The 26,603-nt window shown below is 27.8% G+C and overlaps 2 protein-coding genes across 3 annotated transcripts in view; one reads left to right on the forward strand and one right to left on the reverse strand.

The window, feature by feature from the left end:
- LOC123290875 overlaps window positions 1-19,264 on the forward strand; it is a 71,559-nt gene extending 52,295 nt beyond the window's left edge. The window contains exons 6-7 of the mRNA XM_044871228.1: window positions 3,569-4,234; window positions 18,764-19,264. Coding sequence (XP_044727163.1) covers window positions 3,569-4,234; window positions 18,764-19,264 — 1,167 coding nt within the window. The remainder of the gene's footprint in view (window positions 1-3,568; window positions 4,235-18,763) is intronic.
- Window positions 19,265-20,471: 1,207 nt separating this feature from the next.
- On the reverse strand, window positions 20,472-25,880 carry LOC123290926 (E3 ubiquitin-protein ligase parkin). Of its 2 annotated transcripts, none has more exons than XM_044871312.1 (8): window positions 25,532-25,880; window positions 25,271-25,460; window positions 25,006-25,208; window positions 23,885-24,042; window positions 22,534-22,732; window positions 21,289-21,423; window positions 21,047-21,230; window positions 20,472-20,645 (listed from the first exon to the last, which is right to left on the reverse strand). In XM_044871312.1, the coding sequence occupies exons 1-8, from the start codon at window positions 25,787-25,789 to the stop codon at window positions 20,536-20,538; spliced, it is 1,437 nt and encodes a 478-aa protein (XP_044727247.1). In that variant the 5' UTR covers window positions 25,790-25,880; the 3' UTR covers window positions 20,472-20,535. The 2 variants fall into 2 exon arrangements, with proteins under 2 accessions (XP_044727247.1, XP_044727255.1); XM_044871320.1 differs by having other exon boundaries at window positions 25,003-25,208.
- Window positions 25,881-26,603: the final 723 nt, after the last annotated feature.

Genomic DNA, 26,603 nt, shown 5'->3' on the forward strand with positions numbered 1-26,603 from the left:
TATATAAATATTTACAATGGAGATTAGAAGAATTTGGTTAGTTTATTTTTTCAAATTAAATTTAACGAATGTAATTATACACAAGGATATGGAATTATAGTAGTAAGCTATCGAAAGTTCCATATTCTACCGTACTTTACTATGAGTGTTTCTAATATTGAGAATTTTACCTCCGTTTTATATGACAATGAAATAGAGGTCCGAAGCACCTATTTTTGCATTTTCGCAAATTGTGCGGAAACTTTGTATTATTTTGCGACGAATTTTACAAAGAGATACCATTAAAAACTACAATTTGAGTCCCGAACGTATTTCCTGCGAGTCATATAAGCCGAGAAAATAAATGGCAAAAAACGCGATTTTTTCCTTATAAAACCGTGTTTTCTCTTTAGCTAAACTTTTTTTTAGTGTTCGAACCCGCTATTTTTGGTTTTTTTTAATAAAATGCTTTTTCCGTCTTTTCTCGCACCTTTTTGGATTTTTTTCAAAGTGTTTTTTCTTAGAAAATATTTTTTTCTCATAATTTTCTCGTTGAAAAGTATAGCTTAACTTTTCTATTATCCTCGATACAAAGCAAGAATAAGACTCAATAAAGTAATAGATTACATTAATTTAGAAACATTCAACATAGTGAAGTTGATTATAACTAACGTTTCCAGATCAATTCGAATGACTTTTGTGTTAAATCACTTTTGTTTTGTCAAATGATAACAAAACGTGAAAATGATAATGTGTAATGATAATGTGAAAAATTATAATTATACATTAATAAACGGACACTTTGAAAATAAGTTATTAATTTTGGGTAGAATTTCTATGTATATAAATAATTAAGCAATTTATGTATTTTGGCTTTTTTTCTATACTTTAATAATTTTTTTTTTAAGATAAAAGTTTAATTTTAAATATGTTGATTTTATTTTTCATTTTTAAAAACCATCCCTTGAACCAATATCCAGTTTCCTTTTATTTTTTATTTTCAGTTATTTGTTAACGCTATTTGTAGTTTTTGTAAATAGGAGATCTTACGTAATGAAAATAAAATAATATTGCAATTTTTTAGATATTTAATTATTTTTATAAGCTTTGAAACTTAATTATGTTTTACTAATCGAGATGATTAGTATCGAACGACTAATTAAATGGAAAAAATGAAAAGATGAAAGACAGTATAAGATGTTAGAAACGTTCTATACACTGACAAATCTCCTATAGAAATATAATTAATAATCCAAATGGTTACTATCACTATTAAAGAAAAATTGAATCCTTTACTTTAATCCCCATTAAATGAATAAAATAAATATCTGCAGATTCAGAATACCATGAAAGCCACTTTCACCCATGTTCAATGGATTAAAATACTGTAAAAACATCAACATTTTCGATTTTCGTAAAAATGGACCAAAATATATATAGGCAGGTAAAAATATCCATTTTTTCGCGATATGTCTCCATTTTGAAATTACAATGATGTAAATTTTACAAATAACATTTTTCATGCCTTTTAAAAATCCAAATTTGGATTTAAATTTTTCAAAAACGGAGTTAATTAAAAATTTCAATTTAGGCAATTCGTCCACCAATGCAATGCAATTGCAACGAAAATAACATTGGCCGCTCTTCTTCCAAAAAAATCCAAGTCGTTTTGGAGTAAATCGGACTTAACGTAGGTAGATGATCGAGTTGAAGGTTGCATTGCTGGCTCATTATATATAGGACGAGGAATTGTGAAACGGACAATTTGCCATAATTTGTATTAAGGTTTGCCAATAAAATAATGTTATAAAATAGACCTCGAGAACCTGGCACAATTTTCCGAATATTTACCGCCTTTGTAGCGGTATGGCGGTTATTTAAAACTGTCGGGGAAAATATTTTACTGGATGACAGAGATAAATGATTATTTTGAACGACCACCGCTGTGACCATCTTTTTCCTTTACATAATTACAAAATTAATTTTTCCTGTGTAAAAAAAAGTTTAATGTGAGATCTCCTATTACAGCAATTCATAATTTGAGAAGGATAACTTTTTAAATTGTCAATAACTTTTTATATTAATATCAATTTTAATGTTACAATGCCTCAAATTACGATCCCAGATAATTGTACACACAGTTATGTTTCCAGTGACGTAATGCGTTCTGGTTAATGATTTTCATTAGATTTGAAAATCTATTTCAATTTATATTAATTCTTTCATTATTTTGCGTGATTTCGAGGCATTGCAGCTGCATCTTTAAAAAAAGGAAAAAAAATTAAATTTTAAAAATTATTGTTATGAAACATAATGCTATGATTTTAATCGTTAATTAATTTTATAGCGGTAGTTATCTTTCAAAATAAAATGCAAATAAGATTATTTTTATTATTCGCTTACTATAAATAATTTTCAGTTAGCGTTATTTTATTGAAATACATTTTTATAAAAATTATTATTTATCTGTAAATTTTTGTTTTGTTTTGGAAAATTATTTTCTTTATTTTTGTTGTAATACGTGTTTGTGCCTCATCCTGACTCTTTGTCTTTTAATTTTATTTTATTTTATTTTACACTAGACATTTTGCTTTTTAAATTCAGGTAAGTGAAAAATTTATTTCAACCTTAATAATATGTAACACTTCAGTAAAACAACTGTTTAGTTGCACTGTGTAAAATTCACTTCAAATATCTTTGTTCCAGGGAGTAAGATGTAAACAAACTTGGACATAATTTTTTCTCTCTGAAACATTTTTGGTATGGTTAAAATTTTCTAAATTCGAAATCATCCGTGCCATACCACTGGGGTGAAATTTATACCGTCTGACTACTGTAATAGTAATAAATTTCGATTTTTGTCCCAATTTCCTAGATCAATTTTTGTATTATATAAATACGTATTTCGACTACCAAGTAGTCATCATCAGTATGAATTAATTAATCGTAATTACTCTTATTGGGTATGTTAAAACTTTTAAAAGTTAACTACGAACAACAGTCGGGAATTTATTTCATTGGATGTCAAAATAGAAGACAAATTATTACAAGATTTAAAGATCATATGGGACACTTGGAATAATAGAAAAATTTTAATTTTGATTTTTTAAATGTCAAAATCTGTCGATAAAATACTCGAATATCATTGGCCCAAAGGATCATGATCATTGGCAAAGCAGTCACCTGATCGAAGCTAATTGGTTGACGTCACTGTCATCACAATTTGATAGATACAACAGGATAAATTGTAGGTACATGAAATCATCAATGTGTAGTCCGCCACCAAATTAGCAACGAATTACATATACAATAAGAGTAATTACGATTAGCTAATACATACTGATGATGACTACTTGGTAGTCGAAATACGTACCTATTTATGTAATACAACAAAAAAAATGAATCCTAGATCAAAATTTTTTTTATCTAGGAAATTTGGGCAAAAATCGAAATTTATTTCGAAATATCCTAGAAATCTTATTTATTATCTTTGATAATATTTATACAATAATAGTATTAAGTTGATTTTAAAAATATTTATAATATAAATATGAATTCAGATCTCATTTTTATTTTGTTTTATATTTAGGCTTATAATTATCAGAAGAATCAACATCCTTTAAATATATTAACGCCAAAAGATTTAAACAGATCAATAAAAACGGAAAATCATATCGACAATTCAATAGTCCCTACCAAAGAAGATTTATCAACATCGCAACGAATCATCGAACAATATCCTCCTCGTACAAATACACCTATGCCATCATTACCTTACAATCCAAACTTGTATAAACATGAAACCATATCACATGTGGCATCTTCATATCATCCAAAAATGTCACCAAAACTACATTCAGACGAAACACGAATGTCACCATACAATCGACCAAATCATTCGCCAAAAAATGGTTCAAAAGATTTAATACATTATCGAATATCACCAAAAATATTTGACAATAAAATGTCCTCGTCGCCAAAAAGTCAAAAATCACCAAAGTCTCACAAACACGGCAATACATCACCATCCGCATTTAAATTTGATTCATCTAGAAAATCACCAAAAGCTCAAAATATTGTAAATGGTGGTGGTCATACGCAGGAAGTTAAACGTGAACCATCTCCAGAAAAACATCCGTTGCCAGCTTTTTCGAAAGCTTTTAGTGGTACAGAAAGAGGGCGATTATTAGCGACACCTGAGAATACAAATCTTAATTTGGTTGGCGCTACTTCAGATACGTCTGATTCATTAACAGTACCAAATAATCCAGATTTTGAATTTTTAAATATAGATTTATTTAATGAAGAAAATTCTAAAATTAATTTCGATGAAATGAATGAGCTCAATCATAACTTTTCAGATACTATTTGATCATACTAAATGTAGAATTTTTTGTGTGTAAAATAATTAATAGATACAAATTATTGCGGATCAACAAATCTATTGAAAAAATATTTATAAAAATTTTTTTGTAATAATCTAATACTTATAGAAAATAAGTTAAAAAATACTAGAAAATGAAAGTTTCAAAATTTAAATTAAAGTCTGAAATATGTTCTGATTTTTAAAAACAGCTTGAGTAATTTACGGGAATGATATTTTGCTAGATTTAATTAAAAATGTAAGTGAACTTTCCAAAACTTTCCCTATACCGGATGTTTTTAACTTGACATATACATGAAAATTGAAAAATAAGTTTAATCAAGGAAAATGCTTCAAAGGAAAAATGTTAGTTTCAAAGGCACACATCTTATACGGTTATTGAATTCGATATAAATTTTCAGGTTCAATTAAAAACTCATTCTGATTCATAACTGGCAAACACTAGACCAACACTTTAATTTCGACAGTAATTGATATCAAAAGTCTAACTTAGCGCGTTTCTTCATTTAATTTGAACAAAAATGGTCTTTATTGAAAAACAAACCACATTTGTTTGAATTTTTTTTCGAAGTGTTCCTAAATTCTGCAGAAACAATTTATACGAAATAACAATTTTGGGTAAAACTTTTCAATTCGTTCTGAAAACCTAGTTAGGTTTAATACCTGCTTTAGGGGTGCGCCTATACACCGAACAGCATTTAAAGCATTTTTATCGATAAAACTTATTTTTCGAGTTTCAAGCATATATCAGCTAAATCCGATATAAATGACTTAGCGGATCTTTCTTGTGTCGGGTGGTTATTATACGATTTTTCAAAAAACATAGTCTATTCACACTTCCATATCAAAAACTTCACCAAATTGTTAATTTTTTTCAATATAAACATTCTTGAAAGGCGCAATAGACCTTTTTCATGAAAAACAGAAATGCTTTTTGATAATTTTCTTATGAAAATATAGGTCGAGTAGAGCCTGTAACTCAAAAATTATGCATTTTTAACAATAAAAGCACTTTGAAAAAAATTGTTAAAAAGTCGCATTATTTGAAATATTTTAAAACGATTTTTTTTGGCTCCACCGCACACGTGGTCTGTGATGTCAATCCGACTAGCAATGACAATAAAACAGTGTCAACAGTTGTATTAATATATCACTATTATCAATTTTAAATAACGTCAAACCAACCTTCTTGTAACATCGTGTATTTCCGGATCGTTTTCGCCAATTTGAATTTTAATGTTTTTCATTGTCTGTTTTCTTGGTCATATGGCTTCAAAAAAATTGGAGAAAAAAATTTGCCCATTTATCAAGACATTTACTTTCATTTAAAAAAAAGAAAAAAAATGTGAAAAAGGTCTATTTTGCTTATTCTGGAAGTCAATTAAAAAAAAATGAGCTATATCAATTTTTTTATGAAACAATGGATCTGGCTTGAACGCAGAAATGACTTTTTGAAGTTTAAAAACCCACATGCTATGCAAAAATTACCCATAAGTAACTTACTAAGATACTTACTAGAGAGATCACAATTTTCAATATAAATTACTCCTTTAATGTCATGTTAAGCTTTAAGTTTTAAACTAGTTATAACAACCCTAACAAAAAAATGCGATTCGAGAAATTGAGATTTCCTATTTATTAATCGAACTTTTTATAACGATAGAGAAGCGCTAGAACTCCAAGTGAATATGAATAGAATTTGTTTTGTTGTTATTTTGAAATATTAAATGTTAAAAACTGAAACAAATGTTATTTTTCATTTTTTTATAAAAGAAAAATTCAAATTAACTTCAAAATGTCGACAACCATTAGAATATCGAAAAAATAAAATATCGGATAGCAATTTAGAAAAATCTTATAACACAAAAGATTCGCTGCAAAGAAAGTTTTAAAAAGAAAGAAAAAAAAAAAAGAAAATTTTAAAATATTAACAAATAGTTTGTTTAATTGTCTGGCCGAAATATTATCAACAACTAATTCATTACGAAAACTTATGAATAATGAAATTAAGAAAAAAATTTTTTAATTCTTTTTTTAATTTGTGTTATGTAAATTTTATTTTTAATATATATCTCAAAATTGAGCAAATTATTCTCAACATTTGTTAATATTGTTATATTCTTAGACCAAGCAGTAAGCATGCAAAAACATATTTTATAAATTTATTTACAAAAACCTTTAAGTCGATGTGAAGATCGAACGAAAAGCATAAGGAAATGTTCAATGGATATCCCGTAGATGCATTGTCGAATCAGCTGTTTTACATAAACGTTAATTGTTTAAGAAAACAGTTCCGTTATGAATAAAACGAATATTATGACATATTAGTTAAAGTGAAAACAGTACTCAAATGAATCATGGGATTTTAAGAACAATTTTAATAAAAAGTTATCAAGTTTTTGAAAAGTTAGTGTAGAAACAACGACTTTGATTTTTGTATTATTTAGGTTACGAAACCTAACAAATACTGTTATCTACTGCCAATATATTCAATATATTTTTTTACTTGTTTTGTGTATCCAAAGATTTCTTTTAACAGTTTCAAAATTTCCAACCCTCCGCTAAAACAGAAGATACAGTGCAAGATAATTAACAGCCCCAATAGATACTTTGGCCCTCCAAACTCAATTTGGAGGGCCTCCAAACTGAAACTTCACACAAAAAATTAAATTAAATCCAAATCGGTTCATTTGTTTATGAGCAACGGCGTTACAAATACACATTTTGAACTTAGAATACATTGAATGTATGTATTTTTAACCTACGAAGCAAAAAAAAGGGTAGAAGTTTAAAATGTGTATTTGTGTGTATATCTGTTGGCATCGTTGCTCATAAACGAATGAATCGATTTGGATGTTGTTTTTTCTTTGTTGTATGGATTCCCAATAGAAAAACACACTTTCCCTCCAAATTGGGATAGATCGAAAATTTGTATGCAGATAGCACATAAGAAGTATCTATTGGGGCTGTCAATTATCCTATGCTGTTCCCACTCTTCTGTTTTGGCGGGGGGTTCAAAATTTTGAGACTTAAATGAAATCTTTGGATGCGTAAAACAAGTAAAAAAAATTGTCTTAGTAAAGTAAAATTTAAAAAAGCACATTTTCATGATTCTTTACGTGCCTGATCATCCTATCATTCTAAATCAATGTTTTTATACTTGCCTTATCAAAAAGATTTCAATATTTTTTGGTAAAGATAAAACTGTTTTTGGCAAAACATTAAGTTTTCAGTTGACGAACTAAGTATTTTGTTTTACATTTTTGTATTCCTAAATAAATATTATTCAATAAAACTGATTTGCATTACTAACAGTGACATTATCTTACTGCTTGATCTTGGTATAAATTGTAAGTAAGTATTATTAATCCTTAATAAATTAATTTTTAATTGATGAAATAATTGAATTATAAAAATAATCAAAAAAATTAAACATATTGGTTAATGAATGCCAAATAATGAATAAAAACAAATTCATTACTAGCCAAATTTTTTAGTATAATTGTTATTTACTAACTAAATTAAATAAATAATAATAAAATTAAAAAAGAAAAAAAAATACATACTAAATTGTGCCTTTTTTAAAGTAAAAAGGTTGGGACTTTAATTACTATTTAGGAATAATTTTTACTTAACAAAATTTTAAATTTTTACAACATATCTTCAGCAACAATATTCAAAATAGATCATGATTTTTCAAAAACTTAGAAAACATTTTCGGGACCAATATAATTATTGTTTTTCTGACAAAATTTAGTAGACATTTTTTCTTCCTTCCATAATCAATTTAATTTCTCATCGCTCTAAATACCATAATCGTCTTGATAATATTTAAAATGAAGTAAAGTTATGCAAATATTTCTTTACTTTTTCTTTTGGTAGCCTAGTAAAAATGTACGAAATTTTTATTAAAAATATTTATTTGCAAAACTATCAAACCTAGCTATTATTATCTTTTAGAAAAATCAGCAGGATTTCTAACAATAATTTTAAAGTAATGGAACTGTTTATAAATGGTATTCCAAAAAAATCTAATATTTAATTTTGGAATAAACAGCATTGTTCATTGAAAATTTGTAAATATTTTTATTGAAATAAAGATTACACAAATATTGCGGTTTATTATAAAAGAAACTCTGTTGGAATTAGGAACTACACTGTATCAATAGACTCATAGCAACCATTTGTTGGAAATTTTGTTCGACAATTTGTGTACTCTTTATTTCAATAAAAATATTTAATTTCAATAACTTTTTATTCCAAAATTAAAACTTGTATTATTGTACAATCTTTATTATAAAGGGTAACTACACTAATCGCACTGCAGCCATAAAACAAGGGTATCAACGATTTTAATTAAATGTTTTATCTGCACTAAGAAATAAAATTTCGAATCACCTAAAATCGAATAAAATTACTTTCCAAATCCAAAACCCTAACGGGAAGGAATCATACAAAAATGGAATATTATAAATTGGAATGTTAGTAATACAGAAATATTATTTTTCTTTATCTCCAATTTGAGTTCGCTTTGTTTAACTTACTACAAATCTTAAGTATGTGTTAAATTGTAATAAAATCTAATTTATTTGGAATTTATACGAAATACAGATCATTAACATTGCTAAAAAATTTGATTTGAGTTTCCGTGTACAGAAATAATAGTAAAAGAACATATAAACATTTGGCCAAACACACTTTCGAGATAATACAATTCAAATAAAGTTTATAATAATTTTTATCTTTGTATATCTCGAACTTGTATTGAATTCTAATTACTATTTAAAATAATTTTTTTTTTTTAATTAGGAAATTTTTTAAACAATTAGAATTCAATAAAATATTTTCAAAAAAAGTTGTATCATTTATTATTTATTTGAGGGCTTAGGCTACTTGTGAAATAATTCTATAAAATTTGTATTGAAAACAAAATTTTTGAAAATAGCTCCCATACACAATATATTTATTATTATCAAAATTTATGAAATTTAAAATTCGTCAACAATAAATTATCAGCTGTATATTTTTACTAAGCTATAAATAGTTGTACAAAATCAGAAAAATAATATTCTTATTATAAATGTTTTTAGTAATTAGTAATAAAATAAATAAATTAATTAATTAAAAAATAGGATGAACTTTAAATGTATGTATGCATGATTAAAAAAAAATATCGTTAATATTAGTAAAAGAAATAAATTTAAAAAATATATATTTAAAAATCGTTAGATAGTCAATTCACCGTTTACTATTAGAAAAATATTTGATAAAATCATTTTTTTATTCTCAAATATTTTTCTTTTCTAACATTTAAAAAAAAAAGTTGTTGGAAATATTTTTTAAAAAAATATCATTTCAAAAATTAAGAAAATTTTATATGGTGCCTTAAATTTATTAAAGTTAATTTGTTCAAATATTTTTTGTTTAAAAAAAAAAAGTGAATGATTTTCATTTTATGAAAATATAGGTAATTAGTTATTATCAGAAATGTATAGGTAAAATTTATGCTAAATTTGCCAAATTAAAAATAATTTAAATTATATTCGAATCACAAAAAATACATTCCAATTATTATGCGCTTCCTTATAATTTATTTATTCCAAAAAATATATTAAAAGTAAAAACAGTATTGTTAAATTCCTACATATAGTCCAAGTATCTAGATACATTTAATTATTCGAATTCGCGATTTAAGTTCGCTATAAATAGCACTACTCTTCATTCCTATCTAGAGTTGTTCAAGGTATAGCAAACAAATTGGTTAATATAAAAGCTACAGCCAATCATAAATTTAAGTATTGATATTTGGCATGACTCTCCCTTGAACAAATTTACTCTATCCCAATCTCTTTTAAAGCTTTCAGCGATAACCACTACGCCGCGCCATGGTAAACTTAAATCGCGAATAATAATAATAAAAATTAACTCGCCAATAAATTTTGAATATTTAACGCTTTTACATATAATAGAGAAATTTTTTTATTTCTATATTTATCATAAAATTAAATAAATAGAAACTAAACTTCTTCCATCAGTAAAGTAAAAATATTACATTGAAGTTTACATTACGTTAAAATATTAACGCTGTCGCTAGAGGATAGACGGCCAAGTTTGGATAGTAGCGTGTATGTCATCCAACTTAGAAATTATTAAATACGGCGAAAAATATATGCATTTTATTTTTTAATAATTTAAATAATCGATTCTTAAGCAAAAATAATTTTTATACATTTATAATGAATATTTTTGTTTGAATTTTAAACATTGTAATCTTTAAAAGTTTTAATCGTTTTTAAAATAATTATAAATCTATAATCTATAAATTTATTAAATACATAATGTATCTAGACACAAAGGCAAAAATGTATCTTGATTAACAACACTTTTACAGAGTAAATGCTTCCAACAAATTGTTTGATTCAATTTAAATAGGTTATTTTGTATGTATGATTTTGTTTTTAAAAATTATTATTATATTATATTATTATAAACTAAATTATATTAAAAAAATAATATATAGAAATATCAAAAGGTCCATTGAAGTTTATCAAATATAAATGTAATTTGTAGATTGATATTTAATATTTTGATTCTATTTGAACAAAAATAAAACATAAATAGTCAAATGATGTACGTAAGTAAATTGCTGTATGGAAAAATGATAAGGAAAAGGGTTTTTTAAATTTAAAAAAAAAACGACCATTTTAATACTTTTTTGTAAAATATTGTGTAAATTGAAAATGTTAAATGCAGTTATTTTTGTGATTGTATTTAATCTTGTTTGTAGCTTATGTATAGTTTCTTGTACCCGTCAAATTTTTTTTTTTTTTTTTTTTTAATAATTAGAAAATGTTGGTCATGCAGGTTTTGGAACTATGATCAGCACATGCAAAATTTTGATAACATTAAGAAAATTGTTGAAGATTATGTTTTTATTTCGTTTCATGGAGTGGCGACTACGTGAAATGACCACTAGCATTTCATAATTCGGATTAAATTTTCTCAGATTATTTTAGAAAATTTTTTTAAAATTAAACCGTTACCTACTATGTCGAGAATTGCCAATTTTATCCTATTAAATTGCTCTAATTATTGTGTTACCTATATTTATAGTTTAAATAGAATTTAGAAGTTTTTACCTTTAGAAATACCCCAACCGAATCAAAATTTCTCTAAAAACGTCATATCTTAATGTATTCCATAGCAAAAAGTTGTATCTTTTTGTTTCTGCAAATTCAATCTCTTGCTAGGTTAGACTAGACTTAGTAGAGTGGTTGTTCTGGGATGGCACACACTTAGACCATAGTGTCCGTTTGATACCGAAAAAGGTTGGGAGTGTTTAAGACCAGCAGGATTGCTTTGACGTCGACGAACTTCAGGTCGTAGAGATCGTCAAAGAAAGTCTGTTTCAAGTGAGTCCATTTCCTCGTGGCAATCGTTGTGCGCTGGTTGGTTCAGCTTGCCTGACTCCTAGCACCAGTGTTCTATAATAGCCGCAACGATTTTGGTTATGAAAGCCCTTTGAAGCTATATTAGGTTTTCGGAACGCCTACCATTGTACTCATACTATATCTGTTTTATAGTACCACAAGTACGTTACTCCCTCCATCTAATATTGGACTTTTTAAAGATATCCTCATTCAGGAGCAGTTTGCATTTCCCAAATGGAACCCCCGGATGAATATTGACGCTTGTGTCCGACAGCTTTGTGCCATTTCTAGCAAGCTCGCCGGCTTCACAATTCCCTATCTCTCGATAGGTTGATCCAAAATGAATATTTCGATTGCAAAAAGAAAATAAATATATTTATCACAGTACTGAATTTAAAACTGGTATAAATCGGTCACAAATTAATCGAATACGAGAATCCGATTATCGTTTGACGTGTTTTTATTATTATATACAAATTTTATATTTTATAATCTATCAGCGCAAATTAATAATTTCAAATTCCTATTGAAAATACCACATTCATCCCGAAATACCTGAAATTAGCGATTTTCTTAACAATTCGTCTTTTCAAAAATCAGTTTTGAAATCTAAAGTGGAGTACAAAAACGTTTATTCATGAAATACTAATTAGTAATTGTATGTTTCTTTCACTACGATTTGTACACCTACAACTATTCAAATATTGTTTTTCGGCTAATTTTCAATATGGTGAAAAAAAATTTAAGATCGGAAGATGGAAAACCGTTTAAAATTCGTTAAAGAGTTCTAATATATATTATAACTCTAATTATAATGACACCATTCCAACTCCAAATTGATTTACTAATGTCTGTGAATTTTATCCTACATACATCGGATTTTTGCTAGTGTGTAACAACGAATAAATGAAAACCTTTGATAAATAGACGAAAATAATTTTGTTCTAATCTAGTGTCAAAGCCTGTTTACATATGACCATTATAAAAACGAAATAAATCTATAAATTTTTACTAGAAAGTTGAATCACAGAAAAGTCTAATTAACCAATTTACGCTCAATTTTTTTAATACAATTGTCTGTCATAATTCAATTAAATATTATTTTTGCTGTGAGATTTATACGAGGGAAAATTTTTTTTAAAAATAAATGCATATAAATAAAATAAGAAATATTTGGCCTAAAAAATCAAAAGAAAATTTACCATTTAAACCAAATATCATTGAAAGTATGGCAAATGAAAACAATTTTAAAAACTCAAATAAATAGAATTACAAATTTTAGAAACAAGAAAAAAAAAATTATATACATGTATAGTTTTTAAGTATACCACTGTTAACTGTACAAAATCATTATTATTGATTAATTATATGTTTTATGTATGCAAAAATTATGAAGAAAAAACATTTATAAGTTGACAACTTATGATATTCATTGGAAAATCAGTTTCTTTAATATATTCATTTTATTATACTTATATAGGTGATTAAAAAAAAGTTTACATCCGTATATTTCGGAAACACATATGAACAGCTCATTTTTAGGAAGATTGAAATTACAATATTTATTTTTTCATAATTAATAATTAATGTAATTTCATTTTCGTGGTCAAACGGCTAGGGGCTAATATTATTATCATTATTTTTTTTAAATAGAACTGTACTGCTTCGCATAAAAGATGGCGCAAATAAAAATTTTTTCGAAATTCAAACAGGTATATCCTTAGATCATATTCCTTAATATATAAACCCAACGTATACCAAGTATGTATGTATATTTTGGGTTCACAGAATAGATTAACAAAGACAAAAATACAATATTCAAACAGCTGACAGAGAAACACAATACGAAATTTATTATCCTTGTCCTACATTGAGACGTGGTTCTCACTCTGTTGCCGATTCCAGTAATGTATTTTCAAAGGGTTTAAAATTAGTGTATTTTCAAAGGGCAAAAATTCATAACAAACAATTCTTTTTTTATTCGCCTCAATCCAAACGATAGAAGCAGAAATATTCGAGAAAACATCACCAAAGAAAACAATGCCGAGATAAATTAGCCTAAAATCACGTGCAGAAGGTCATGCGGATCGTTCCGGAACCGGATCCTTTTCTCTGTTTTTTACAACAAAATAAACATATTTAAAAAAATTATCCTTCCTCTAAAATTTTCCGACTTGTCAAAACCAGGTAGATTTACCCCATACTATATTTTTCAATTTTATTAAAATAAGCTGATACGTGTTTTTGCGTTTATTGATTTTGTTTTCGAAATATAAGGGTGTATACTTTTTAACAAATCGAATATAAAAAAATTAATACACTGGTGGTTAAACTTTTATCAAGTAAAATAATTTTTTATTTTCATAATTGTGGGTGGGTCAAATAGTGCAATCGCCCTATACAAATGGTCATTAAAAATATCGTCAAAATTATTATCCAGCTCAAAAATTTGGATATAAATGGCTTTTAGTATTTAGAATTCGATTCTTAAACTTCCTAACGGTATTTAAGGGATATAAAAGCGAAAGGCGAAGGTCTAACTTAAAAAATAACTTACTAAATATATTTCAACAATTTAGGTTTTTTTAATGGCTTTTAATGCCATAAAAAAAATTGATAAAATTTCCTACTAACCTCCCTACACATTTTATTACGATCATTATTTATATTCTAAATTGCAATTCGAAAGTTGTTGTTCCATACTTGTGTGAATTACTCACAAAACAAGTAAGTCTAATTTACAAAAAGATTTTTAAATTCATTGTTTTATTCTGTCTTTAAAAAGAAGGTTTCTGAAAATGGGCCAACGTTTTATTAACAAAGACCATTTCCACTAAAAATATTTTAATGTACCATGTTTTAAGGAAAATCTTAACTATTCAAAAAATTCATATTGCATTGTTATAGTATTTTCCATTAAAAAGGGGGCTCGAACTTTAAACTTAAATAAAACGAATTGTGAATAAATTTTTTGTTCCTTTCAAAAATTATCTCATAAAGTTTATTTTTTTGTGATGCCAGAAAATATACACTTCGCTTTGCAGAGAGGCGTATGCGAAATACTACCATATTTGATTACCCGACCGCATAGATGGGTCACGATATCAATGACGACATTGGTTGTGTCGACTTTTAACAATACTGGGCTCTTTGACCGTTTTTATGTTGTCATTTTTCACTATACCTCAACGTTTTCCAGATATAAGCGCAGTTAAAAAAAGCTTAAAGCGCTTAAATCTCGAAAATTTTGAGGTAAGGCGAAAAATGGCGAAACACAAAAAGTACTTAGAATAGTCCAAATAACATAAATTTAATCGTTTTTATACCATGTATATATGAAATATACATGGTATATTAAGTTAAGTCCCAAGTTTGTAACGCTTAAAAATATTGATGCTACGAACAAAATTTTGGTATAGGTGTTCATCGAATCACCTAATTAGTCCATTTCCGGTTGTCTGTCCGTCTGTCTGCCAACACGATAACTCAAAAACGAAAAGAGATATCGAGCTGAAATTTTTATAGCATTCTCAGGACGTAAAAAGTGAGTTCAAGTTCGTAAATGAGCAACATGGGTCAATTGGGTCTTGGGTCCGTAGAACCCATCTTGTAAACCGTTAGAGATAGAACAAAAGTTTAAATGTAAAAAATGTTTCTTATAAAAAAATAAACAACATTTGTTTGAGATATTTTCTTGTAAACATCACCGTTTATCCAAAAGGGTGCTAATTAGGTGCAAAGTTTATAGTATGTATTCATATATGGGAATATCAGTTATGTGTGTGTGGCTATTTAAAAGTGGATATCTTTTTTTATTTACATGACGTCAAAAAACAAACAATTGCGTCATCAACACTGTCTATACATGGCATTTCAACTATTAACTCAGTCCATTGTTTGTTTTCACTTGTTAAATTAAATATTTGATCACAATTATTCGTTAATTCCATTGATAGCAATGTTTTAGTTTAAAAATGCGAGTTTTTTATGAGGCTTACATCTCAAAAACGGTGAGGTTAGGGGAAAAAAGTCAAAGGACAAAAACTGTTTAAAATAGTCCAAAATATGAGATCCAATAAGTTTCAAATCAATTATTTGATCGAAATTACATAAACGTCAATTTCGGCAATATCAACTTTTGATCAAAATTAGAATTTTCCTTCAAACACTTGTATCTCAAAAACAGTGAATTTTTAGGAAAAAATGTCACATAAATGCTTAAAATAGCCCAAAATATAAGATCCAATGGTTGTTTTTTTGAATTTTTTTTCATTTTAGGAAAATAATCTCATGTAACAAAAAATGCTTAGAATAGCCCAAAATATAATATTTCGTTTCGAAAGTAGTGTGGTTTCCTAGTGAGCTATGAAATTAATACAATCTGGTTAATTAAAATGAATGCTGGTGTAAACCACTAGACGGACAGTTTATTGACTACTGTTATTGTGTTTTATATTCTCACTCATTTAATGCAGTATTAGAGTTTAGCTCATGTATATGTACACATCTTATTACGAAAACCTAATTTTCTACACTAGTTGTCAATCAATCAATTTTTTTTTTTTAAATCGTAGTATAATTTTTTTAAAATCATGGTATAAAATCGTATTCACAATATTTGATAAGCAAGTTACTTAAGAGGCTAAAATATTACCAAAAATTTTTCATGATTAAAAAGCAAGCAAAGAATTACTTGCGATCAAATTTTGATAATTAATAATAAATTTTACTTTTCCAAGGGAAGTAAGTAAAAACTTATAGTGCCCGTGCCCTTACTTTATTTTTTATGTTTCTTTTTTCCATCTTACATAAAATTTTCATAAAATAGTAAGTTTAACCAACAGAAGTTATTAATTTATTATGTATTTCATTATAATTAAACAAAAAAATATTTACAAGGAAAAAATATTTCATTATTATTATTATTATTAATCATTATTTAAAAATTATATTGTTAATAATTATGTTATTAAAAATAATTTTTAGTTTAACAGAGAGAATTGTAGCCATTTTTAATAAAAATTCATAATGATTATTTCAATACATTAACTTTTCAATTTATTATGAACCATAATTAATTATCATTGTCCAAAATAACATTTATTACGGTAGGGTCTGACAGACCCATAATCTTTAAATGCAATTAAAAACACTACTACACATTCTTTCTAAAACAAATCACATAATATTTCTCAATTTTATTTTTAATCATATTTTCCCCGAAGATTAAGACTTACGTAATGTACCGAAGATCAACGGGGAGGGGCGGAGGTGTGTAACAAAACAGTTGTTTTAACTATTAGAACACGATTTAGATGGTTTTGGAATTTCTGTGGATTTAGGATCGATTTTTGAATGATGGCAATATTTTATCAAATTTTGCTGGTGCCTTTCACAATAAAATCCAATATTTTGATAAAGACACTTGCGCTCAACTTTTTAAACCATATTCTTTAATTATACACGATGATTTCCATGGCATCTGGATCGACAAAATTCACCCGAAGCGCTCGATATCTGCAATGAAGATATGTTTCCAAATACCTACCAAATGCTTCGCGTTCTGGCAGTTTTAACTGTGGCAGCTACGAATGAACGCTGCTATACAACTTTGCGTCGTCTCAAAACGTACTTTAGATCCATAATGTCAGAATATCGGATAAACGGTTTAGCATCGCTCAATGAGTTCCTTGTTTTTGATGACTTTATGACCTCACATGATAAACAAAAGTTTGAACTCCTACCCCTCCTTGGATGATTCCTGTACACAGACATGAACATGTGGGTCGATTATTCAGTGTTTTACATATAAAGAAATGTATATATACCACACACTCAACAACTTGGTCGCAAATTTGATGTTACTTGTACGAATGTTTCCACATATCAAAGATGTAATGTTTGTTGTGTATTATGTAATTTTTGCCACATGTGTTCCGTTCTTAAATATGAAGAAATTAAACAAAAAAATTTTAAGTATATAATAGGATAGACGGAAAAATCGAAAATTCAAATCAAAAAAAACATCAAATATATGGCTGGATTCGCCAGTGTTTTGCATATAACAATTAGTGTATACGAAACCCCGAACAACTTCGTCACAAATATATGGCATTCGTTGTACGATGCTTTCCACACGGCAAATATGTAATGCTTGTTGTATATTTTGTATCATGTTTGCTGAATATACAACTTGTTCTTAAAAACGGATAGATTAAAAAGAAAACTCAAACTGTATTCACAACTCCAAAATACTTAGCTGATCTCTATTGATTTAAATGTGAAATTTAGAGGAGGGTGTAAACATTATCTTAGAACATAAAATGGGCCTTTGCCCTAAAAATTTTTTATTGCTTCAATAGACGATCGTTACCGAGCCAAAACATCGTGTGAAATCAATTTTTGGATAACATCAATAACTACGAAAAAATGAAGGATTTAAATGCACAAATAGAAAGAAAGGAAAATAACACTTGGTGGCGTCATAAACAACAATTGCCATAGAGACTGCATATCAAAAGTTGTTTTGCAAGAGTAAGATTTAATTGATGCTATCTTTTATATTTATCGATCTATATTTTAATTTTGATTTCAGATCTTGTCATCTATTCTCGCACATTTTCAAATTTTAATGAAAGATACATTGAAATCGTCATCAGGGCAAAGGCTTATTGAATGACACAATTTCCTAATGTCGATTTCTATGTATCTTTCGTTAAAATTTGAAAATGTGCGAGAATGGGTGACAAGATCTAAAATCAAAATTAAAATTCATCGATAAATATAAAAGATATAAGCAATCAAATAATTTTTTTCCTTGTGAATTTTATAAATAATAGATTATATGTTCTATGATTTTTGTTTGTTTATGTCATGAAGATAGATATTTACACCCTCTTCAACCACCATTAAAGTGCCACCTATAATTTCTTGGAGTCCCAAATAATCCTTTATCTTCCTTATTTTCCAGTTTCCTTCAAAAATCACAGCAGAAACACAAAAGAAGGTTCTGGATTTAGTAGTAGCCAATGATTATTTAAATATACCTAAATGGAATGCAAATAGTATAGTAAACTTTGGAGTACCGCCCAATTATGGATTATTTACTCATGGATTAGTTCCACCGATACTTTATGATTTAAATTGTATGAACCTTTATGAAGCAGGTCCAAATAATAATAATAAAAATAAATCCCCTAAGCTACAAGCTTGTTTTGGACCCCAACATGAAATTTTCACCACATCTGATGTTGCAGTTAAATATTATAGTGGTATGTTTCAACATATGAATTCCACTATAAATGCGACTCCACAAGTTCCATTGATGGGCGTAAGTAATATTAACACGGTATTACAAAACAAGGAGCAGACTGATCCTAAAATGGTATCCACCACCGTGATAAGTAGTACGGATGATATAATTGATATTGCTGCTGATGATGATTATGTAATTAGTACCACCACATGTTAATTAATATAATTAAAATCCGTTGTGTCATATTTTTAAGTATTCATTTTATTAACATTCGATTTAAAATATTTTAAGCGCAATTCAAGTTTCAAGCAGCCCAATAATAATTTTAAATATTTCTTATTTCCCCCCGGAAATCTATTTTTCTCACTGTTTAAGTCACCGAGAGAATTATGATTTTTCTTGCTCACAAATTATTTTTTATTCATCCGGGATAAATAGATACAGATAAATTTATATCCTTGCTCAAATTACCATTTGTGAGCGATAAGTAAATTTATTTGTAATACTGGAGTAAATTTAAATTGGAAATTTTGGCCGAACTATTTAACGGATTTCGCTAAAATTTTAACCGAAAGTTGTAAGTAATAAAACCTACTATTAATATTAATTTTATTAAAATCAATCAAATATTTTTCAAGTTACAGTCAAATGAACTGTTTTACCATATGTATGTATACATATATATATAACTGGGAGGGGAAGGGACGAAACCCCCCCCCCCAAATATGAGGAGTAGTTCTTAACATTGACTACAAACCTACCAAATTTGGATAAGTACCGATGTCTCCTTTTGCGAATATAAAATAAAAATGATAAAATTTCTGAAAAAAATTCCATTTTTGACACCATTTTGTTTTTTAAACATGTTGCACCACTCCGGGAAAGTAAAAAATTTCAAAAAATACTTATTTTGATGTGAAAAGAAAAACCCCAAATTTTCGCTGCCCGAACTTTTAATCCATATAATAGTCTTAGAAAATTAACGGAATTAAAATGAAAAGAAAGTTTCTCGTACATTTAAATTTAAAGAACTGGGCAGTTTAGATTAAAATGGCCCACCCTGTAAATAATAGCTCGAGAATGATTAAAGTTAATAACTTCAATAATAGACCAAACCGAAAATATTTTTGCAGAAAAAATCGTATATTTTTTGTAAGGTGAACCAAATTTTATACTTCTTCTGAATAATCTAGAATACAATAAATAATGTTTTCTAGAAATTGATATCTACAATCCAATTAAAGAAAGCTAATTCAATTCGGTAAAGTAAAAATGTGACACTCGGCACTTTTAATTAATATTAAATATAACTATTGTGTAATGTAAAAGAAAAATTGATAAATAAATAATCTGCAAACTCTTTTATTAATCCAATTAAAATTTTTTTATGTAAAATTCAGGCAAATTAATATTTTACCACAAACTACAAAATTATATAATTAAAAATCACAGACAAGTCTAATATTGTAGTCCAATATTGTATTTAATTAATCAAACCAATGACTAGCCATACATTCTCTAGTCCAAGCAGCGTGGCAAACCCAACACCATTGAAATTTACAAGAACCTCGAGCACATATCATATGCATGCACCCACCTGTGAAAAAAGTTACACAAATATTTTAATTAATGATCGATTGATTAATTTACATAGAGAATTACAAAAATTGTGGCTCAAAAATTGAAACGATTTCATCGCAATTGGAGTCATGTCGGCAATCCTACGCCCTTATCCACTCTAGTTAGATTTCATCCCAACAACTTTGAATTGTAATAAAAAGTTCTTATCATGTCTTCAATTATCAAAAAATTCAATCCTTTTTCTACAATCACAAATTTCTTAAAAGATGTAATTTTAAATATTCTTAAAACAATTTAGTTTTTTTAATTTGCCAAAAAGGTGCTCAAGAAGTTATAGAAAAATTTTTTTCTTATTAGGAAAACGTTTTTCAAAATTTAGCCACAATTTTCGATATATTTTGTATATTCTATAATAACCATCTCTTTCAGTAGCAACTCCACACTTTGGACAAGTTTTGGTAGTTGCCGAACTTGAATCAGCCTTATTATTTCCAATCCATCTACCACGGGCCGCATTGTTTGGGTTAACACCCGGCCATAACACTCCCATACCCTCTATTCCATTTTCCAAATTAGGATTTGCATTTCTGTCCCAAGAATACTGTATGTTCCAAAAAATTAAAAACTTTTTTTAGGTCATAATTTATTATTTTACTTACTCCACAATTTCCGCAAACAATTCTTTGACAATCTTGTTCAAGTAATATACCCATACCACACCCTGGCTGTGGGCACAGAACACCCCCTTGTCTTAAAACATATTCTTCCGTAGCAAACCTTTGATATTGCACATACTAAAATAAAAATTAACAAAAAATTATTAATTTGAGAAAGTACCCTCCGCATCAACCTTATGAAAATTCGGCATTTGGAACATCCTATTAAAAAATTTATCAATTCAAATAAACAATTTTGTTTTTAACCTGGAGAGACCAGGTGCGTTTGAGTTCACATGGCTTACTTTCAAAATGTTGATTTTCCTAATAAAAAGGCACAAAAAATATATTATAAACACGCTTTCTTGCCATAAAATTAAATTAAATTTTAAACCTTTTTGATTTTCGCAAAAACGCCAATTTAATGACGTAATATTAATATAAAAAAAACAGTCGTGACTCAGTACAGTAAAACAATAATGTGCTTTTATGACTCAAAAAGTATATTTCTACACAAATTTTAATTTATATCAAATTTCATAATTTATTTTTCACTAACGAAGATACCCTATTGTACCAAATTGAAGATCTATAAGATCAGAAAGTCATCAAGTTTATACAGGATGTTTAGTTATTCAATAGCCAACTGGAGTTACAGCAAATTTTGTAACAATTCGTTAGCAGTACAAAAACTATTGCACATGGAGCATTTAATTGAGTTAGTGGTACCTTTAAATTTTAAAGGACGTCTCAAGTTATCACACGGTGAAACTTTCCTCAACTCTTGCCAAAAATGTATAAATATTGAATATACATTTTAATGAGTAATCGTAAATTATTTTAAAATATATGTAACACATTACCAAAAATTACAATAACACTTGCAAGATAAAAATTACAAAAATTATCAGAAATTAACCACTAAATAATTTGTTGTGAAATGTTACAAAAAATTTGGTGATCTTGAAAATTTATTTTTTCTTTTTTGTGATCATTTTTGTTCTTTTTATTTTACAAGTTTTATTGTAATTTTTGATAATGTTTTACATATTTATTTTTAACTCTGTAAAGAATATGTGTATTGTGTTATGTCGCTTACCCGATAAAGGGGTATGATAAGCATCAAAACGGTTCATAGAAATAAGTGACAAATGACAACTTTTTTTAGGGATTATTTTGAAAGAAATTAACTGAGTCTGAATTTTCATATGGTTTGTGTGGAGTGTAGAGTTTTTAAACATTAATTACTTGAACTTCACTCATTAAACGAAAATGATGAGTTTCTTTAATATAAGAATTAGGACAACCTGCTGGACATTCTAAAGTGTAGCCTAAAGTGTCATGCGGCCAAAATTGTCGATCACGAAGTCTTGAGCCACAATATTGTCGAAAACAATCAATGCATGTTACATGATTCTGTTCACATGGAAACACCAATACTGGATCACTAATAAAACAAAATTTTATCAAGTCAATAAAAACAAGAAGACAGAATGGTAAAATTATAAAAAGTTCAATTAAAATAAGAATTAAAAAGAAGAAGACAATTACTTATGAATTACATATAGTCCTTAGGACCGAGGACATTCAGAGTTCAGACATAGTTATTGAAATAAACTCGATCATTATACTCGAAATAAGTTAAGAGAAATAAGATTTGTCTATCTCAATAAACTATATATGTAACTCGAAAACGGTCTATTTTACGAAAAAGATTCCAGTTAAATTAAAATGGGTTAATTTTGTATATCTTTACGGGAGGACCAAAGTAGAAATTTGTACGTACGAAATGTACGTTTTTTAAAAACGAAAAAACGTTTGCTTGAAATATTTTTTCATAAACACAGTGCATTGCTATTGACTCTGTGCGTTGTCACGGTAGGAAGAATCGGAACAGCGCCAGTGCTCACAGTGGGTAATTTTATCGTTAAAGGAGGCTGTCATGACTAATTTTCAATTGTTTACATGTAAATGATAGATTTTAGCTTTTACCCGCGTTTTGTCACGTTAATGTTATTTTTGTTTATCAATTTAGGTTGCCGGCCGACACAGGAAGCATCAAAATAAAAACGACTATGTAGAACGGTAAGAAAAATACTGCAATAATTAAACAAAAGCTTTAATTCCGTTTTGCATTAAAATTTCAGATTAAAACTATAAACATATCAACTTTTTGCGATTTTGCCAACTAAACTTTCGAATGATTCTTTTAGTGAATCATAGACTACCCTACATAGCACTCGCAATATAGACAATGCTAACTTTAAAGGCAAATCCACCATATGCTATCTTTCAAACCACTTTCCCTTACTTAAAATTTATCGACGCAAAATTTGAAAAAACTCCTATATTTAACATAGATTTACAGAGAACCGATTTTCTTAAATATTATACCTCTCCGCAAACCTCCCATTTCCCTTAAACATCGTGAATCTTTTCTAGAATCGAATTCCCCGTACAAAAGCCTATGTTTATTTAAATTTTCATCCGACTAGTAATTTTTCCGGATTATAATGATATTTAGGCCAATGCGAATATACTAATAATCTTGAATAGTAAATTAAAATATAGTAAAATCTTGAATATTAAATTTTATTACCTGATATCCGTACAAGCAATGCAAGGAACATCGTGCAAATTTGGTTTTATTAAATATAAAGGCACAGCTTGATCAGATTCACCTTGACTTGTATGTTCGCTACATTTGAAATAAAATTGAGCATAAATTACATTATTTAAAGTTGAAGTAGACGATTCCTAAAAAAAAATTCGTATTTTTATACTATATGTTTGTTTAGCAAGGCCGTTACGAGTAAGACTTTTTCAGTTTATAACAAAGGAAAATTAATTTTCAACAATTAATTTGTTTAACAATACATAGTATAAAACAAAGTCACTTCCGTCTGTCTGCCCCTAATCCCTATGTATGCTTAGATGTTTAAAACTACGCAACGAATTTTAATGCGATATTTTTCATAGATAGAGTGATTCAAGATGAAGGTTTTTATAATACATGCATAAAATAGTAGAGAAACACCGAGGTTTCAAACAATTAACACCAGGTGACAGGGCCGGCTTCATCCATCTAGGCGCCCCGGGCGATACATTGGGCGCCCTTTAAGTATTCTTATTTGATTATAATTTAAAAAACTTATTTTGAATTTATACAATTTTTTTTTTAAATTAATAAACAAGTAAAATTTAAAAAAATTTTAAAAAACCCGACAAATTTTTCTGGCACGGAACCCTAAACTCGCACTTGAAACATAGCTAAGATAATTCTCCATTAAATTACCTTTAAAAAAAAAACAAAAAAATCAAAATCGGTTCATTCGTTTAGGTGCTACGATGCCACAGACAGGCAGACAGACACACATACATGGCGGTCAAACTTATAACACCCAACTTCAAACGTATATTTATTATCATTAATAATAACATATTTTATCCATTCATACTTTAAACAATAAACCTAATAGTCTGCCAGTCACGTCGCGAAATATTTAACAAAAAATTAACCTTATTTTTCTAGCTTTTTTTAAGCAAACTCTCGGATAAGACTGGGATATTCTAGGTTTCCCTATACTTCAATCTTTGGCATTAGAGAATTAATTGAACAGAGGTAAATAAATGGACTGATGAAATGGAAAGTATTAAGTTATGATGATGCCTCTTACATGTAAGTTATCACAGGTAGCGTAAGAATTCTTTGTATACTACCTGAGTAAAAACATTTTCATGATCACTTTCACATTCTCCAGTAATTCGTTTAGGTTCTAATACATCATCCCAACACTGTGGATCAGAATCTACTGTAAAAGCCCCACTTTTACATATTTCACATCGAACGCGCAATTTACCAGGTTTCATGCCTTTACATACACCACAGTATACAAAGAAATGAGCTTTGGTGCGAAGGCGTTCTATAATAAAATTGTTATTGTTAATAATATTCATTTAGTATTAAATTCTTAACACACTTTACCTTCATCGGTATTTACATGACTTCGTTCTTCTGAATTTAATTGTAAATCGATAAGTGTTTCATTTAATGGCTTTGAGCCTGTCTCTTCTACTTCCTCGCCAAGTGTACTTGGTGTATTTAACTGTTTTTTATTGCGTTTTGGTCTAGCTTTAACTGCATGTAAAATACTCTTTTCACCTAAATCGCATTCCTAATTAAAAGTAAATGAACATTTTAGATAACAGAAAACAATAATTTTATAACTATATCATAATTTAATACTTCTATTATTGTCGAATCACACAGCTCTTTTCCCGCAAAGATAATTTTGACTTCTTCTGGTTGTAAACCTAACTGAGGGGCTACAATTTCTTTCACTTTTTCGATATCCCATTTTGGATCTAAATCTACGCTTATTGTACTGCCTGTGTTACTTTTTATGTAAATACTTAAAGAGTTTGATATACTTTTTTTCCCAAACCAAAGTAATTGTAGCATATTGTGTATTATTGATCTTAAGACGTTTAAAACAAACGACATTTGTTTGTAGTTATGGTAATTAAGTGTACTCAAAATTAATTATTATTAGTTTAAATTTGTTAATTATTTGACATTTTAGGACTTAATTGTGCAATTGTAAACTACTTCTGTACATTACGCAAATACAAATATTGTATCATAACCTGGATTTCTATTTTGCTTTTGCCTTTTGAATATTTTTGAAGTATACTTTAGCCACAGACTAATATTATCTAATATCGGTCTATCTTTATTATAGATTGATATCACACTCTATGATCTTTTGTTTTTGATATTAAAATAACATACAATTTGCATACAATATCTTTGTGGGCACCGCACAGCAGATAGACTAAAAGACTCCCACAATCGCATGAAAGAAAGAAAATTAAAGCATTTTTTACATAACGAAAAAATTTCACGTGTCATTTTTACTGATTTTTCAAACCAGAGATAAATAATTAGTTAAATAAATAAAAGATAAGTTTTTCATTACTTTACTAATTATAAAAAAATTGTAAAAAAAACTTTTCAAAAATGATAAAATAGGTTGAGTTTTTATGTGTTTGTATGCACAAAATATTTTGAGTTTCTATGCAGAAAAACTTTTAAAATTACGGGGTGTATACCATCATGTAAAGAAATATACGCAAAATATGCATAAATATATTTACCGTTTTTTCTTATAGTTGTTTTTTTTTTTACATTAATGAATAAATTTGAGAATCGCTGAGTGAACATAAGGGCCAAAAACCCGCAGACTCGTACTCATACGATCTCAATAAAGGCATGGTCAAATCATGGATCCCAGTGCGAGCACATGGGAAGAAAAACC

This window comes from Chrysoperla carnea, chromosome 1 (assembly GCF_905475395.1).
Source record: "Chrysoperla carnea chromosome 1, inChrCarn1.1, whole genome shotgun sequence".
Taxonomy (NCBI): Eukaryota; Metazoa; Arthropoda; class Insecta; order Neuroptera; family Chrysopidae; genus Chrysoperla; species Chrysoperla carnea.